Source organism: Triticum urartu, chromosome 3A (assembly GCF_056163025.1).
Source record: "Triticum urartu cultivar PI428250 chromosome 3A, HENAU_Tu73, whole genome shotgun sequence".
Classification (NCBI taxonomy): Eukaryota; Viridiplantae; Streptophyta; class Magnoliopsida; order Poales; family Poaceae; genus Triticum; species Triticum urartu.
The window spans coordinates 577,647,162-577,665,841 of NC_141875.1; the positions used below are offsets into that span (position 1 = coordinate 577,647,162).

An 18,680-nucleotide genomic window follows, 5' to 3' on the forward strand; every position below is an offset into this window, starting at 1 on the left:
CCCCTTTTCTTAGGAGTTGGCTTAGGAGTTGGTTCGGGATGTGTCAAATCATTATCATTACTCAATATATTATTCAATAGCAATTCAGCTTGCTCAACAGTTCTTTCCCTAAAAACACAACCAACACAATTATCCAAGTGGTCTCTGAAAGCATCGGTTAGTCCATTATAAAAGATATCAAGTATTTCATTTTTCTTAAGAGGATGATCATGCAAAGCATTAAGTAATCGGAGAAGCCTCCCCAAGCTTGTGGGAGACTCTCTTTTTCAATTTGCACAAAATTATATATTTCCCTTAAGGCGGCTTGTTTCTTATGAGTGGGGAAATATTTAGCAGAGAATTAATAAATCATATCCTGGGGACTACACACACAACCAGGAGCAAGATAATTAAATCATGTTTTAGCATCACCCTTTAATGAGAACGGAAATAACTTAAGGATATAGTAGTAACGAAATTTTTCCTCATGAGTGAATAGGGTGGCTACATCATTCAATTTAGTATGATGTGCCATAATAGTTTTAGATTCATAGCCATAAAAAGGATCAGATTCAACCAAAGTAATTAACTCAGGATCGACAGAGAAATCATAATCCTTATCAGAAATACAGATAGGTGAAGTAGCAAAAGCAGGGTCATATTTCATTCTAGCATTCAAAGACTTCTCTTTCAGCTTAGCTAACAGTTTCTTAAGACCATATCTATCTTTGCAAGCCAAAATGTCTTCAGCAGTTTCTTCATCCATAACATAACCCTCAGGCACATCAGGCAATTCATATCTAGGGGGATAATCTTCATCATCACTTTCATCAATATTATCTGTTTTAATAATTTCATTCTCTCTAACCCTAGCAAGTTGTTCATCAAGAAATTCACCCAATGGCACAGTATTATCAAGTATAGAAATAGTTTCATCATAAGCATCATGCATAGCAGAAGTGGCATCATCAATAACATGCGACAAATCAGAATCAATAATAGGTGTAGGTGTCGCAAATTTACTCATAACAGAAGGTGAATCAAGTGCAGAGCTAGATGGCAGTTCCTTACCTGCCCTCATAGTTGAGGGAAAAATCTTGGTTCTTTCATCTTTCAAGTTCCTCATAGTAATCAACAGATATAAATCCCAAGTGACTCAAAGAATAGAGCTATGCTCCCTGGCAACGGCACCAAAAAATAGTCTTGATAACCCACAAGTATAGGGGATCGCAACAGTTTTCGAGGGTAGAGTATTCAACCCAAATTTATTGATTCGACACAAGGGGAGCCAAAGAATATTCTCAAGTATTAGTAGTTGAGCTGTCAATTCAACCACACCTGAAAGACTTAATATCTGCAGCAAAATATTAAGTAGCAAAGTAGTATGGAAGTAACGGTAATAGTGGCAAAAGTAACAGTAGCAGTTTTTGTAGCAATCGTAACAGTGGCAACGGAAAAGTAACTAAGCAAAGATCAATATGCGAAAAGCTCGTAGGCAGTGGATCAATGATGGATAATTATGTCGGATGCGATTCCTCATGCAACAGTTATAACATAGGGTGACACAGAACTAGCTCCAGTTCATCAATGTAATGTAGGCATGTATTCCGAATATAGTCATACGTGCTTATGAAAAAGAATTTACATGACATCTTTTGTCCTACCCTCCCATGGCAACGGGGTCCTATTAGAAACTAAAGGATATTAAGGCCTCCTTTTAATAGAGTACCGGACCAAAGCATTAACACTTAGTGAATACATGAACTCCTCAAACTACGGTCATTACCTGGAGTGGTCCCGATTATTGTCACTTCGGGGTTGACGAATCATAACACATAGTAGGTGACTATTGACTTGCAAGATAGGATCAAGAACTCACATATATTCATGAAAACATAATAGGTTTAGATCTGAAATCATGGCACTCGGGCCCTAGTGACAAGCATTAAGCATAGCAAAGTCATAGCAACATCAATCTTAGAACATAATGGATACTAGGGATCAAACCCTAACAAAACTACCTCGATTACATGGTAAATCTCATCCAACCCATCACAGTCCAGCAAGCCTACAAAGGGATTACTCACGCACGGCGGTGAGTATCATGAAATTGGTGATGGAGGATGGTTGTTGATGATGATGGCGACAGTTTCCCCTCTTCGGAGCCCCGAACGGACTACAGATCAGCCCTCCCGAGAAAGATTAGGGCTTGGCGGCGGCTCCGTATCGTAAAACGCAATGAATCCTTCTCTCTGATTTTTCCTCCCCGAAAGTGAATATATTGAGTTGGGGTTGAGGTCGGTGGAGTCCCAGGGGGCCACGAGGCAGGGGGCGCACCCCAGGGGGGGCGCCCTGCACCCTCGTGGACCGGGTGTGGCCCCCTGATGCTGATTCTTTCGCCAATAATTTTCATTAATTTCAAAACGTGTCTCCGTAGATGTTTAGGTCATTCTTTAAACTTTTATCTCTGCACAAAAATAACATCATGGCAATTTTGCTGAAAACAACGTCAGTCCGGGTTAGTTTCATTCAAATCATGCAAGTTAGAGTCCAAAACAAGGGAAAAGTGTTTGAAAAAGTAGATATGGTATCACACACCAACATGAAACAACTAGGCAATTTAACGTAACAAGCAACGTGGTAGGTTAGGATTAGTGAGAGGAGAAGGAAGTGCCCCACCCCCATTAAATTCAGGGGGGAGAGGATTTAGTTTAGGCAGGTTTAAGCTTTTGTAGGTTTTAGGTAGATGTAGCATTATCGAGATTGGCGTCCAATATGGCCAACGACATTTGTCGCCCTCATCTGGCTTATGCGAAATCACTAATTACGGATACCTTTGTAAAGATCACTCCCACTTTTTCTTGTCCTAACAAGTGGTGCATCATGAGTTTTTCCTTTTTTGTAGATTCATTTTTTTTCGAAAAGTTTTATCTCTTAAACAGTACGTCCAAATCACGTACCATTTCACTGTTGGATTTCTTACGTTGAGATCTTCAAAACTAGATCCCATGCTAGTTGATTTTGATGAACTTTTTTCACAAAAATGCCAAAAAACCAAAAAAAACCGGAAACAAAAAACAAAAAAAAACAAGAAAAAAAGAAAGAACGAAAAGACAAAAAAGGGACCCGAAAGCACGATTGTGTTTCTTTTGCATTTTTGGAAGTACAACTATGTTTCTTTTCTTTTCAAGAAGTATAATTATACTGCTCACGAAAACACAGACCGTGCTTTGCCCTTTACGTCTCGTGGAAGCACATGTCGTGCTTCTTTTTTTGTCGGAGAAGGAGAATCATGTTTTTCCCTTTTAGGGAAGCATGGATGCACTTCTCGTGGACGCACAAGCTGTATTTCTCCTTTTCTCTTGGAAGAATAACTGTGCTTTTCATTTTTCGAAAAGGAATAAATACAATTGTGCTTCTCATGGAAGCACATACTATACCTTTGTTTTCTTGGGAAGTATAATTATGCTTTTCCTTTTAATAAATCACACTTTGCTCCTCGTGAAAGCACACGCTATCCTTTTCTTTTCTGGGGAGGCAAAATCATGTTTTTTCCTGTTTGAAAAGCACATGTTATGCTTCTGGCAGAAAAGCATGGCTTTCCAATTTTTTCCAATCAAAACCTTGGGAAAACCAAGAACAAGCTCGAAAAGAATTAAAACATATGAATAATAAGAAGAAATCTGAAGGTGAGCAAGTGCGTGACACGTGATGACAACTGGGCGCACTACTTGACGCGCTTCGATAAAATCTTAGACTTGAAACTATCGATCGCATTTTCTTGAATTTGTTTTAGGCCTTCCTGTGATGTGCGTTCAGTAAGGAAAGACGTTCCTATCAACTCACGAAGTTGTCAAGTTGTGACGACTTCGTCAATCTAAGATGTTGTGTTGGCTCAATATTTCATAGTGTGCGTACGTATATTCAGAGAGTACGCCATGATGGTTTCGGAAGTGAAGCGTCTTATGAGTGAAAGGGAGTGTCGTTTTGTTCATATTTCTCGAGAGCAGAATAATGTAAGTCATGTGTTGGCTAACTTTAGAAGAACGGAAGACCGTACTGTGGTCTGGCTCTGCTCCGGCCCAGAAAATATCCCTAGCTTGTGTAAGGAGGTCCTTCTTAGCTCTTGAGTAATACAAATCCCTTTTATCCCCGCAAAAAAAAGTGTGCGTGCGTGTATGTGAATATGTGATCATCTGCGTTTTTTCCGTATTTAAAAGTAACTGGTTTTATTTAGGGCTTCTGTCCCGGCGTGCCCGTGGGTACGTTGCCAGCGGGCCTGCATTCGATTTGGGCTATGCGCCAGTCGAAAGCACAACCTGGGCTTTTCCTCCCTACGCAGCAACCCGAGCCCAAGTTAAGCAGCCAAATTCGTCTCAAAATAAAAGTTAAGCAGCCAACCACCTCCACTTTCCCGTTGATCACGCCATCCCTGCCGCACTTTGTCGCTAAAACCTTTCCGTGTCGACGCGACCAAATGTCCAAAACCCTAACACACCTACGCATCGTCGGCTGTGTCCCCACCTGTCAGCGAGAATTAAAACCCCTCACCGTCTCCCCGAGCGGTGTCGCTGCCTGCATTTATTCATGCTTTGCGGCCCGATCTCCCATCCTTTCCCCTCTCCCGAGGTCACCAAATTTTTACTCGACCGTTCACCCGGCGAAACAACACCCCAGTCCGCCGCCCACAACGAATTTACCCTCCTCTCCCCACGGTAATTTTTCATCCACACGTCGCAATTTACAGCCGTGCTCTGCTAGCAGGTGAGCGCCCAGTTCACGAGCTGTCGCTGTCCGGCACAGAACACCACCGCTCTCCCCCACCGCAGCCACTCCAACGAGTTCCCTCCGCCGACGGCGTGACCAAACCCTAGCTCGAGCCTCGCCGGGAGTGCCGTCCGGCGTCGGGTCCCTGTCGCGGCCGATGGCTGAGGACGGCGAGGAGAAGCTGCTGGCCACGGTGCAGCACATCGCCAAGACGCTGGGCCGCACCGGCACCATGACGGAGGACATACTCAAGGTCTTCTCCAACTACGACGGCCGCCTCTCGCTCGACAAGCTCTACGCCGCGGCGGCCGCGGCCGGAGGAGGAGGAGGAGGAGGGGCCGGGGAGCACTCGATGTCGATGCCGGCCTCCTCGCCGCCGCCCGTGCTGCCCTCGGCCGCGGCGGCGGCGATGCCGGCGCCGGTCACGTCGCTGGAGCGGACCGTGCGCACGCTGGACCGGCAGATCTCGCAGTTCGTGACCATGGAGAGGCTCGTCTGGGCCGACTCCGCCGACGCCGACGCCTTCCTGGAGGCGGTGGACGACCTCATCGGCACCGTGCAGGAGCTGGACGCAGCGGGGACCAACCGCGGGCTGCTCGACCGCGCCGACGAGCTGCTCAGCCGGTGCATGGCCCGGCTGGAGGACGAGTTCCGGGCGCTCATCGAACGCCCCGACGACGCGGCCCCGGCGGCGCCCGGCGGGTTCGACTCCGAGCAGAGCGACGACGAGGACTACGACGCGGACGACGGCTACGGCGACGAGCCCATCCCCATCGCCAAGCCGGTCACGGATTTCGACGTGGTCATCGACGCCCTGCCCCCGGGGTCCGTCTCCGACGTGCACCAGATCGCGCGGAGGATGGTGGACGCGGGCTTCGGCCGCGAGTGCGCCGAGGCCTACGCGGCCGCGCGCCGCGGGTTCATCGACGAGAGCGTCGCGCGCCTCGGCATCCGCTCGCGCACCTCCGACGAGGTCCACTCCCTGCCCTGGGAGGAGCTCGAGTTCGACATTGCGCGGTGGATCCCGGCCTTCAAGATGGTGTTCCGCATCCTCATCCCCAGCGAGCGCCGCCTCTCCGACCGTGTCTTCGAGGGCCTCGCCCCCTACGGCGACCTCGCCTTCGTCGCCGCGGTACGCACCCAGGCGCTGCAGCTCATCTCGTTCGGCGACGCGGTTGCCGCTGCCAGCCGCGCGCCGGAGCGCCTCTTTCGTGTCATCGACATGTACGAGGCGGTGCGCGATCTCCTCCCCGACCTCGACCCTGTTTTCGCCGACCCCTACTCCGCAGCGCTCCGCGCCGAGGTCTCTGCTGTGTGCAACACCCTCGGCTCCTCCATCAAAGGTATATTCATGGAGCTGGAGAATCTTATCCGCCGTGACCCGGCTCGCGTTGCGGTGCCCGGCGGCGGCATACACCCAATCACTCGCTATGTCATGAACTATCTCCGTGCCGCATGTGGTTCAAGACAGACACTGGAAGAGGTGATGGAAGGTGACCTGGGTGCTCTCGGCGTGACCGCCATTGCCGTCGATCCTGACCGCCCCACTTCGTCGCTCGCGGTGCACATTGCGTGGATCATGGACGTGCTTCACAAGAATCTGGAGAGCAAATCCAAGATATACAGGGACCCGCCGCTGGCCTCCATCTTCTTGATGAATAATGGCAAGTACGTCATCCACAAGGTGAATGACAGTGAGCTTGGGGTTTTACTCGGCGATGACTGGATGAAGCAGATGTTGAGCAGAGTGCGCCGGTGGAGTATGGAGTACCAGCGCGGGGCGTGGGCGAAGGTGATGTCGGTGCTGCAGACCGGAGGCTCTGGGTTTTCTGGTCTCCCACCGAAGGCCATGCTTCAGAAACTTCAGATGTTCAATGGCTACCTGGAGGAGATTCGGGCGGCCCAGTCCGAGTGGGTGATCACGGATGATCAGCTGCGCGCCGATGTTAAGGCAGCAATAGCAGATTCGGTGCTGCCTGCATACAAGGGCTTGATTGCGAGGCTGAGATCGTCTCCAGATCCTCCGCAGGATCTGTTCATCAAGCATACCCCAGAGGATGTTGAGGCATGCATCCAACATTTGTTTGAAGGAATTGGGAAATGATTGGTTATCTTGTACTGTAGCATCTTATTGGTCGTGCCTGTGATTTTCGTATCATCACTAAAGTACTGTTGTGGCCGATATCTGAAGTTCTGAACATGGATAATGGGGAAATAATGGTACCACTTTGGGTTTGATGGTGTTTTGCCATGAGGTTAGGCTTTATATTAGACGCGCAAATCATTGTCTTCTCCAACTGTGTAAATTATTGTAGGCATTTCTCTGTCAGTTGTTAATGGTAGTCTTATTCAAAACATTACCTGTCTTCTTATTTATCGTGTTTCAGTGCCTGGTTGTTCAGGTGATGAAGGAGAAACGCTTATCTTAAGTCAGATCTGCCAAGCTTGGCTGTTGTCTGTTGTGATTGCGTGTGTGTGACCCAACTTTTATGATGGTTAGCCTAGTAGTATGGTTATTATAGAAAGCATGCAAGTTAATCTGGTCCCTCTCTCCTATGGGTGTGATATGCCCTGAGCAGATGGGTCTGTATTTCTCTTGTATTTTTTTTCTTTTTTAACAATTTGCAATGATATTTTCCCTTCAATTTCTGAAAAAACTCTGTCATAAAGTTATTCAAATGAAAGGTTGTGGCTAAGGCCACAACTCTTGAAAATTCAGTTGTCAACACAAGTGTATATTCTTTTTGTAAAGCCCATATGGGATAACGGGTCTTCTCTTTATCATTTACTCCCTACTAACTTTGTACTAAATCAACGACACTTATTTCTGAACGGAGTACAATTTTGCGCTGTTTGTGGAAGCATGCCCTTTGACTCTTGAATGACTGGTGTTCCTTCTCTAAATTAATCACTTGATGCTTTCAAATTACTCTTCATTAAACTGTTGAATGCTGCTATCCTGAAGTAAGTTCGTTTTGACCCTTCGACAAATAGAGTTTGTTATTTACTGAATACCTCGTCTGTGTGTACATATGCTGATATCATGCACGACTGATGCTCCTTTTGCTAAAATGGTGTTCTGAGCTTGTGCACTATTTTGGAATATCAAATAACTGCACATGTAGTTATATATCTTAGTGCCACAGTAGGTGAAGAATGTTCTGTTCCTCAGTCTCTGAATTTGCCTTCACTGTGGTTTGTTTTGAACTCATTCTTTCAGAATGTGAGACATCTTAACTAGTCAACTTTGTCAGCTGCAGATTATTGATTGGACTGGATACCACATTCCTCTTTTATATGCTTGCACGGAGGAGTTGGGACTTGGGAGCTCCATTCATTCACAAGTTACAGATCTATTTGAGGTGAGAATGGTTACTCCCAATCAGTTCCCTTCTCTAGCTTCTCGAGTTTACATAACCTGATCACGGTGTTATGCCTTTGACTTTTTAGTTTCCTTTCTTAAATTAATTGCTGAGAATGCTGAGCTTGCCATATTGTGTATAACATAACAAATGAAACACATGTTATGCCTTTGATTTCTTGATCTTCTTTCTTAATTAATTGCTGAGAATGCTGAGCTTACCATATTGTGTATAACATAACAAACGAAACACATGTTATGCCTTTGATTTCTTGATTTCCTTTCTTAAATTAATTTCTGAGAATGCTGAGCTTATCATATTGTGTATAACATAACAAAGGAAACACATGCCAGTGACTCTTTCTTACAAGGCAGACTTCAAGTAAAAGCCAAAAGATCGAACCAAACGCATTAGGTTAATTCGTTAATGCAATGAGAAAAAATATATCTTATTTGAGCATTTGATTCTTTAAAACTGTGGAATTACATTTTTCACTATGTAATCGGTTGCTATCCTATAAACCCTCTCTGTTGGGTGCACCGCATCATAAAATACATAGGATGACGCATTCCTGCAGATAGGGGTAAATCTGTTGCAAAGTATTCCGACCTCTGTGAGCCCAGTCCCACAACATCCCAGTGTTGTCTCTGTAAATCCTGTTATCATGGCAAAGTCGATGAGAACTGGTATAATTACAAGAAAGCATGTAGGGTGACAAGAATAACTCAAACTGATAACTCTGCTTTCTGCCATTAAACTGTTAGCTTTTTGGCTTTCTTCTAAAAGCTTCTAGTTGTACATGGCCAAGTATATCACCATGCTTTAATAATTCTTCTTTGGCTAGGATTATGATGCAATCTTGGTGTTTTCCAGCTGAACTAACTATTTGTAGCTTGCTAATTCTGATTTAGCTACTATTACTCAGTGTAGTTAGTTCTGAATAAAAACACCAAGAAAGCAGTAGTTAGTTCTTGGTGTTTTTATTCAGAACTGATTGCTGCTTTCTTGGTGTTTTTATTCAGAAATAACTAATCAGTGTAGTTAGTTCTGAATAAAAACACCAAGAAAGCATATTAATCATAGCTAAAGCAGAATTAGCAAGCTACCGTGGAGTATTAGTGATCTTAGAGCTGTCCACTGTTACTAGATATAAGTTGGGAATCATGACATTTACTTGAAAACGTACCATATTTATTGGTGCCCTGAAGGATCACCGTCAAAGCTTTGTAGGCGTTCAAGTACACAATTTTGCTTCCTCTGAGTGAGCCTTGTAATGTTGGAATCAACTTCTGAAGTTTGGAGTTGTAGACCTGGGCCTCACTGTTCTGCTCATCGACACAGCCCCTCTCAAGGTCTCCACTCAATGTGATCTGCAAGGGTATGCAGCCAAATGGAGGAAGACCTGCCAAGATGAACTGCCGCCCCCCGAGGTTATACAGCTCCTGCATTCCAGTTCAGGTTTTATTATTTTGAGAAAATAAACATAGTTGTGGTTTATATGTTACAGAATACTTATAACAGAAGCAGCTTGGTAGACAAAGACCCAGAATTGCCTAATTTTACCTTGACATGAGCACGCACCAACTGGAGCACAGTATCTTGGTATTCACCAATGCCCAGCCTCCTCCTCGATGAACGGTAGTAATGAGTGAAATCATTGGTTCCCGCGTTGATGAACATCAGAGAGCTGGCAATGATCCTGGCAGCCTCCTTGTCCCCGGCGATGCTCCTGAGGCGAGGAAGGTACTCGTCCCTGAAGAGGTCCACCTGCGCCGACAATGGCATGGTGTTGGCCAGGTGCGACGTCCGGTCGTCGAACCCGGACCCGGCCGACGCGAAGTTCACCCCCGTCATGATGTCCTTGTCGGACAGGCTTCTGTCCAGGAACGGCGGCGCGAACTCCTTGAGCTGCAGCCTCTCGTTGAGGAGGTCCGGTACGAGCCGGCCATTGGAGAACCTCCCCGTCGGCCTGCTCCCCGGGAAGTCCCTCCCGTATGGTGGGTGGTTCGCCAGGCCCAGAGTCGGGATGTGGTTGTTGTTGCCGGTGTCGAAGATGGAGTCGCCGAAGTAGAAGATGGCCGGGAACTTTGGCTGCTGGGTTCTCTTGGTGGATGAAATGGCGGGGGAAGCAAGGAGGAGGAGGAGCGCCAGGAGAAGGAGGATGGCAGGGTGCGCCATGGGAGAGGTTCTTGCCTGGGCTGAGGTTCTAGGCCTCTGCAACTGGTCCTTACGTATATTTCGAGAGCGTCGTGAATGACTGGTAATAACTCTGCAAAAGATCCTGCTGATTCGTTGTGACTCGCTCACATCTTCCTGGAGTAATATAGTAGCATTTCTTGCACGAAATGAATATTGGATACTCTTGTTTTTTTGCATGAAACTAATACTCCTGCACTAATAAGGTGCTCGATCGGAAGTTTTTCGCAAAGAAAAAGAGGCGCTCCTAATGGAAATCCTTATCTTTCTGGGTACTACTCCTTATTATTGGCCCATGATGTTGTTGTTTTCGGCAGGATTGGAGACTTTGTAACCTACTCCTCGTGGGGTGTATGCGACGCAGGTCGTTGTTGGTTACTGTACAAAGTGGGGAATTTGGCACAGAGCTACTCCCTCCGTTCCGAATTACTTGTCTTAGATTTGTTTAGATACGGAGGTATCTAGCATTAAAATAAGTCTAGATACATCGGTATTTAGACAAATTCAAGACAAGTAATTCAGAACAGAGGGAGTAACATACAGCATTGCTCCTGAGGAGCAACTTAGCCGAAGTAGGAGCGTACACGAAATGTGGTTGTGCGTGCCAATCTTTTAATCGGGCTGCAAATGTTCTGCTGATCCACGAAACATTCTTGTTCTGGAAAAGGGATTGTGCGCTGCACAAAGAAACAATGTAGTACGTGCGGACCAGTGTTTTGCTGCGCGACAAACTGTTATCTGTGTGCCGACTTCTGATGGGAGGATGGTGGGTTTGGCGGCATACGAGTGCCGTGTCGATGGATTGGGCAGGGAAGACGGGGTTGGTCATGCATGGGAACAAGACGCAAGTTCACGGGCCGGTGGAACTTGTAGCGTACAATCCTTCCAGAAATTTTTGATACGTGATGGCGACACGGCAACAACGAGTGATCCGGCAGAAGTCAGAAGCGGGCGAAATCGAGTTGCGCGGGAGTTTTGGTACCTACTTTTTTTTTTTGAGGGGAGTGTTGGTTTTTTTTTTTTGAGACAAGGGGAGTGTTGGTACCTGCTTGGGACTCGCCTGAAGCGCTTCCGTCAATGGGCCGGCCCAACTATCGGATTGCAAATGTTCCGCTCGTTGCAATTATATTTCTATCTTCTCTCAAAGCAATATATTTTTCTATCTATACTGGCTTGATTGGTTCAGTTTTCATACGGTTTTTGTCGGTTTTCTATGTTAGTTTATTTCTTCCCTTTTTCAAGTTTTCTTTACGGTTTCCATTGGACTTAGAACCTTTGGTTGTTTTTTTTTTCTACGAGTCATGCGTACCGGTTTTCTGTGTTTTTCTTGCATTTCTTTCAATGATTCTTTTTGTGTTCCTTCATCTTTTTTCTACGAGTCATGTGTACCGATTTTCTCCCTTTTTAATCAAGATTGTATAATCATTTTAATAAAAATGTCACACACATTATTTTAGTTGTATGAAACACTTGTTTTGAATTACGTCAAGTTTTTTCCCATCACATAATTTATTTCAAATACACAATGAACATTTTTTTCCTGTATGCAAAACTAACATTCTTTATACACATTTAACATTTTTCACATATGTAATTGACATTTTTTTCAAATATATTTTTTGACATATACTTTTTATCATACAATTTTTACATTTTTCATGCACATTACGAATATTTTTTATAAAATTTAATATTTTTCAAATCCATGATTGGGATTATTTTTGAACATATCTTTTCATGTCTGCTTTTTCATACAGGTTTACATATTTTGTATGTATTGGGAACATTTCTTATATAGGTTTAATATTCTTTAAATACATGATTAACATTTTTTTCAAATATATTTTTTATGTCTACTTTTTTCGTACACCATGTGCATTTTTATACAACTTTACCCCTGTTTAAAATACATATTTGTTCATATATATTTTTTCATCCACGATCAATCGCGGAGCTAGAAATTTTGTGAAGCCTGTGCAAACTTGAGCCTAAATATCTGGTCTAGAACACAATTGGGTGTTACAGTACACAACGTATAAAATAGCTCCAAACATCTGAGTTTGGTCCAAGGAAGGAGAGAGGGGCATAGGCCCCCTCAACCTCAACATAGCTCCGCCAGTGAATATGAAGTCAAAATATAAACATAGTAGTCGTGCAAATGTTGTTATGACTACTATGTTTATATTTTGCATGACTACTATATCATAGGACCACGGCCTAGCACTTCCTCTGCACCAAGGCCTGCCTCCGCTTGTCGCCAATCTGTCTCAAGATACGTACAAACGGACAACTAAAGTGCGGACAAGGGTTGTGACTGCTCGTGTTCCTCTCAAGTAATTATTCTGGAAAGAGCAAACTTAGCACCCTATGACTGTTGAACATTATGCTTGATATAGGCCAAGTTTTTTAAAAAGCATAAGTGTGAAAAAATAACTTACATAATATTCTGCTTCATTATTATAAAAACATCATTAAGTTTATGCTAACTTAAATTTGCCACTATGATTGCCAATAAAATAAAATAGTAATAATTTCACCAGAAGAGATCTTAACTGCAAATTCTCTTTTGATGTATATTATCATGATTTTTGAAGCAAGTCGCCTCACATTTAACTTCAAGAAATCAAATTATCATGTTTAACAAATAAATAAAATTTGTGGTGTTTGGCGACTTTTTCTCTTATGCATCAGATTTTTTTTTCTTTTTTCGAAAAGGGGGACTCCCCGGTCTCTGCATCAGAACGATGCATACGGCCACATTTATTAGCAAGCAAAAATGTTCAACAAGGTCTTTAAGTCTGTGAACAAAAAGGATCGGCTAGCTCACACAGAGCGTCAACGCCAAAACAGAAAACCTGACAAGCCACAACCGGCTGGCAAAATAACAGATAGGTAAACTAATCGCCTATCCTATTACATGACCGCCATCCAAACCGGTTGAAGATATCCCGCGCTACCATCTCCCACCGGACACATCCAGTAACCAAACGCTCCCTGGCCTCCGTCGGAGTGAGTAAGGACCACATACGGATCAGCGCAGTAGCCCGGAATAAAACCTGCAAAAAATGAATAGTTGGTGTTCTGTTAAATGCCAAATCATTTCTGCAATTCCAAATTGCCCATAACAACGCACACACTCCTACACGAATGTGTCTAGCTATTTCTGGCTCTATCCCAGCAAGCCACGTCCCGAATAACGTGTTGACCGAAGTCGGAGGAGTAATGTTAAAGGCAATTTGCACAGAGCGCCACAACCCTCGTGCCAACGGGCAGTCAAAGAAGAGGTGCTTGATAGTCTCTTCCCGATCACAGAAGCTACACCTAGTAGAGCCTGTCCAGTTTCGCTTAACTAGATTGTCCTTTGTTAAAATTACTTGTTTATGAACAAACCACATAAACACTTTGATCTTCAAAGGGACCTTGACTTTCCAAACCTCTTTGGAACTAGGAATCACACTAGAGTTAATAATATCGATATACATCGATTTAACTGTGAACTCCCCAGATCTAGTAAGCTTCCACCGCAACTGATCGGGCTGAGGAGTTAACTGAACCTCCATCAGTCGACGAACCAAGTGAAGCCATGCTTCCCACCGATCACCCACAAGCACCCTCCTAAACTGAATGTGAAGTGGAATGGACTGCATGACCGTAGCAACAAGAGCCTCGCGACGCTGAACAATACGATAAATGGACGGATACTGGGTCGCCAAAGGCGCGTCACCAAGCCACGTATCTTCCCAGAATCGAGTGTTGTTGCCATTACCGACAATAAACCTAGTTCTGTTAAAGAAGGTAGCTTTGACTCTCATGAGCCCCTTCCAGAATGGCGAATCAGTTGATCTGACAGTGACCTGGGATAGGGTCTTGGACTGCAGATATTTACTACGTAAAGTCTGCGCCCATGTTGCCTCCGTCTCAAGTGACAACTTATACAGCCATTTACTAAGCAGGCATCTGTTCTTGACCTCTAAATTTTCAATACCAAGGCCCCCCTAGTCCTTTGGTCGACAGATAATATCCCATTTGGCTAGTCGGTATTTTCTCTTAATTTCATCACTCTGCCAAAAAAATCTGGATCGATAGAAGTCCAGTCTTTTCCTAACCCCAACTTGGACCTCAAAGAAAGATAATATGAACATAGGTAAACTCGTGAGCACCGAGTTAATAAGAATCAACCAGCCTCCATAAGACATGAGTTTTCCTTTCCAGCAACTCAGTTTCTTCTCAAACCGATCCTCTATGCACTTCCACTCGCTGTTTGTTAGCTTATGATGGTGAATGGGAATACCTAGATACGTAAAAGGTAAAGCTCCCACTTCACAACCAAACAATTGTCTATATGTCTCTTGTTCGTCTTTGGATCTACCAAAGCAGAACAGCTCGCTTTTATGGAAATTAATCTTAAGCCCCGTCAATTGTTCAAATAAGCATAACAATAACTTCATGTTTCTCGCTTTAGCCAAATCGTGTTCCATGAAGATGATTGTATCATCAGCATACTGCAGGATGGACACACCACCATCGACCAGATGAGGCACCAAGCCACCCACCTGACCGGCTTCTTTTGCCCTCCCTATCAGGATCGCCAACATGTCAACCACAATATTGAATAATATTGGGGACATAGGATCGCCTTGTCTCAACCCCTTATGCGTTTGGAAATAATGGCCTATATCGTCATTCACTTTAATACCAACACTCCCTTTTTGCGTGAATGCTTCCACCTGGCGTCGCCAAGCTTCATCAAAGCCCTTCATGCGTAAGGCCTGTTGAAGGAACGGCCATTTGACTTTATCATATGCCTTCTCGAAATCCACTTTGAAAATAACTCCATCAAGTTTTTTCGTGTGGATCTCATGGAGCGTTTCATGAAGGACCACAACCCCTTCCAGGATGTTCCTGTCCGGCATGAAGGCTGTTTGAGTAGGCTGCACCACGGCGTGCGCAATCTGTGTTAGCCTAATCGTCCCAACCTTGGTAAAAATCTTGGAACTGACATTCAGAAGACAGATAGGCCGAAATTGCTCGATTCTCACGGCCTCTGTTTTCTTAGGGAGCAGGGTTATTGTTCCAAAATTTAGCTGGAAAAGCTACAAATGTCCCGAGAACAAATCATGGAACATCGGCAACAGGTCCCCTTTAATAATGTGCCAGCACTTCTTATAAAACTCAGCCGGGAAACCATCCGGACCGGGTGCCTTATTATTTTTCATCTGGGATACGGCCTCGAACACCTCCTTTTCCGAAAAAGGGGCGATTAATATATCATTCTCCACAGCCGTAAGTTGAGGTACATCGTCGACTCTAGACTCATCCAGAGACACACAGTTCTCCTCTGGTGGTCCAAACAATCGTTTGTAATACTCAGTAATGTAAAGCTTCAATTTTTCCTGACCTATAATCGTACCCTCATCTTTTTCTAGCTGGAAGATTCTCTTCTTCCTATGTTTGCCATTGGCAATCATGTGGAAGAATTGAGTGTTCGCGTCCCCCTGGACCACTCTTCGTACCTTGGCCCGCAGAGCCCACTTTAATTCTTCTTCACGAAGAAGTACTTTCAGCCTCATCTCAGCGTCAAGCTTGGTATGAAGCTCGGTGGCAGGCAACACCGTGGTTTCGGCTTTAACATCTAAGGACTGAATAAGGGCAAGGAGCCGTTCCTTTTCAACCTTATAGATCCCACTGAGATGTTTACCCCATCCACGTAGGAAACTTCGCAGATGCCTAATCTTATTCTGCCAATACTCAAGCGCATTCCTACTGCCTGCATCCTTAGCCCACTCTCTGGCTACGAGATCCAGGAAGCCTTCTCTTTCAAACCACGCAAGCTCGAACGAGAACAAATTCTTGTTGCCCGAGTAGGTAGGCCCACCAGAGTCAAGAAAAAGAGGCGTGTGATCAGAAATCCCGCGAGAGAGAGCCTGGACTGTTACACAGGGAAACTTCTGTTCCCATTCGACACTAGCGAGTATCCGATCCAACTTTTCAGACGTTGGATTTGGCATGGCGTTAGCACAAGTGAACTTCCTACTTGAAAGCTCAATCTCTCTCAGATCCAAGCTTTCAATGATAGTGTTGAACATGAACGACCATCTCCCATCAAAATTATCATTGTTCTTCTCATCACGTCTCCTAATAATGTTAAAGTCTCCCCCAACGAGAATGGGGAGCTGCTCAGAACCGCAAACTCTAACTAGGTCGGCCAAGAAATCTGGTTTTAGTTCTGCCTGCGCGGCCCCATACACCGCCACCAGAGCCCAGTCAAAACCGTCAACCTTGGACCGCACCCTGAACTTTACAGCAAAATCTCCCATGACCACACTTCGAACTTCGAGAGAATCGCATCGAACACCAAGTAAGATTCCTCCCGATCTCCCTCTCGGTGGCAGACAATGCCAGTCAAACTCAATACCCCCCAAAAGAGTGTTGAGAAATTGTGGCGAGAAATTCGCTCTACCAGTTTCCGACAGCGCAATAAAATCCAGACGCTGTTCGATGGATGTATCTGCAAGAAACCTTCTTTTAGCCAAGTCCTTAAGACCTCTACTATTCCAAAAGATTCCTCTCATATCTCGTCGTGGAATTTTTTAGCCGTGCGGATCCTATCACTCCTACGCACTGCGGACATTGGGTAAATCTTGCGCTTCCATTTGCGCTTAGGGCTGGTCCTCGCGTCCGCCCGGTCCACTCTCCCCGTTTCAGGGGGTCTAACACCATCCATCTCGACACTCTCATCCTCCTCCTCCGGCTCCGGGAGGGGAGGCGCGAGATCGGCACAAAAATCATCAAGCACCCGGATTCCCAAAGCATCAATCTCGGAATCATTCATGGGTTTGATGGCAGCTAAGTTTCGAATCACATCTAAAGCCCTCTCAGCTTCTAGATCTAGCAAATCATTGATGGAATTAGAAATTTCACCATCGTTACTACCTAGTGAAATTCCTAGTTGGTTTGCATTATCAATAATCTCATCGTTCGAAAAATGCAAGATGGAATTAGAAGTGTTCACTGACATACCAGTAGTGACCTGGACGTCATGAAGCTTGGCCGCCCTCACAGCGCACCGCTGCTGCATGTCGTCCACCTCCGGACGACCCTGAAGACGACAGCTCAACCGTCAGCCCTCAGACGCCTGGTTCGGAATCCCGCCGAACTGAATAACCTCCTCCCGAGTGAAGTTGCCCGGGGACTGACCTCCTTTCACCCCACAACACTCAACCGGTCTCCATGACCAGGAGAGGGCGCCGAGACAGCTGATGGGGAACCAAGGGCCTCCTACCCCCACTCCCCGCCCACCCCGGACTGTAGGCCAGGAGTGGTCACCGGCGCCAACGGTGGGGCGGTCCCCCTAGGCGCGGAAGGTGGAGAGGACCCCAAGGCCAACCGCCCCAAGCCCCCTCCAAAGATTGGGCCTGCCTCCTGCAGCGTCGGACTAGCGATAGGAGAAGGGGGCGCCGAGGCCACCTGCCCCGGCCCCCCTCCCGAAGGTGACCCCTCCCTCATGGTAGCACCGACCGGAGCGAGAGGAGAAGGGGGCGCCGAGGCCACCTGCCTCGACCCCCGTGTTGGAAATATGCCCTAGAGGCAATAATAAAAGCATTATTATTATATTTCCTTGTTCATGATAATTGTCTTTATTCATGCTATAATTGTGTTACCCGGAAATCGTAATACATGTGTGAATAACAGACATCAACATGTCCCTAGTGAGCCTCTAGTTGACTAGCTCGTTGATCAACAGATAGTCATGGTTTCCTGACTATGGACATTGGATGTCATTGATAACGAGATCACATCATTAGGAGAATGATGTGATGGACAAGACCCAAACCTAAACATAGCACAAGATCGTATAGTTCGTTTGCTAGAGTTTTCCAATGTCAAAGTATCTTTTCCTTAGACCATGAGATCGTGTAACTCCCGGATACCGTAGGAGTGCTTTGGGTATACCAAACGTCACAACGTAACTGGGTGACTATAAAGGTAGACTACGGGTATCTCTGAAAGTGTCTGTTGGGTTGACATGGATCAAGACTGGGATTTGTCACTCCGTATGACGGAGAGGTATCGCTGGGCCCACTCGATAATGCATCATCATAATGAGCTCAAAGTGACCAAGTGTCTGGTCACGGGATCATGCATTATGGTACGAGTAAAGTGACTTGTCGGTAACGAGATTGAACGAGGTATTGGGATACCGACGATCGAATCTCGGGCAAGTAACATATCGATTGACAAAGGGAATTGCGTACGGGGTTGATTGAATCCTCGACATCGTGGTTCATCCGATGAGATCATCGTGGAGCATGTGGGAGCCAACATGGGTATCCAGATCCCGCTGTTGGTTATTGACTGGAGAGTCGTCTCGGTCAT

General features: G+C 45.5%; 2 protein-coding genes across 2 annotated transcripts; one reads left to right on the plus strand and one right to left on the minus strand.

Moving 5' to 3' along the window:
- Positions 1 to 4,595: 4,595 nt before the first annotated feature.
- On the plus strand, positions 4,596 to 7,103 carry LOC125527483 (exocyst complex component EXO70B1-like). Its single transcript, XM_087513409.1, has one exon. It carries the CDS (start codon positions 4,904 to 4,906, stop codon positions 6,848 to 6,850), a length of 1,947 nt encoding a protein of 648 aa, XP_087369535.1. The 5' UTR covers positions 4,596 to 4,903; the 3' UTR covers positions 6,851 to 7,103.
- A 1,432-nt stretch (positions 7,104 to 8,535) lies between these two features.
- Positions 8,536 to 10,565, minus strand: LOC125529568 (GDSL esterase/lipase At2g31540). Its single transcript, XM_048693972.2, has 3 exons — positions 9,672 to 10,565; positions 9,295 to 9,550; positions 8,536 to 8,764 (listed from the first exon to the last, which is right to left on the minus strand). The coding sequence occupies exons 1-3, from the start codon at positions 10,482 to 10,484 to the stop codon at positions 8,577 to 8,579; spliced, it is 1,257 nt and encodes a 418-aa protein (XP_048549929.2). The 5' UTR covers positions 10,485 to 10,565; the 3' UTR covers positions 8,536 to 8,576.
- Positions 10,566 to 18,680: the final 8,115 nt, after the last annotated feature.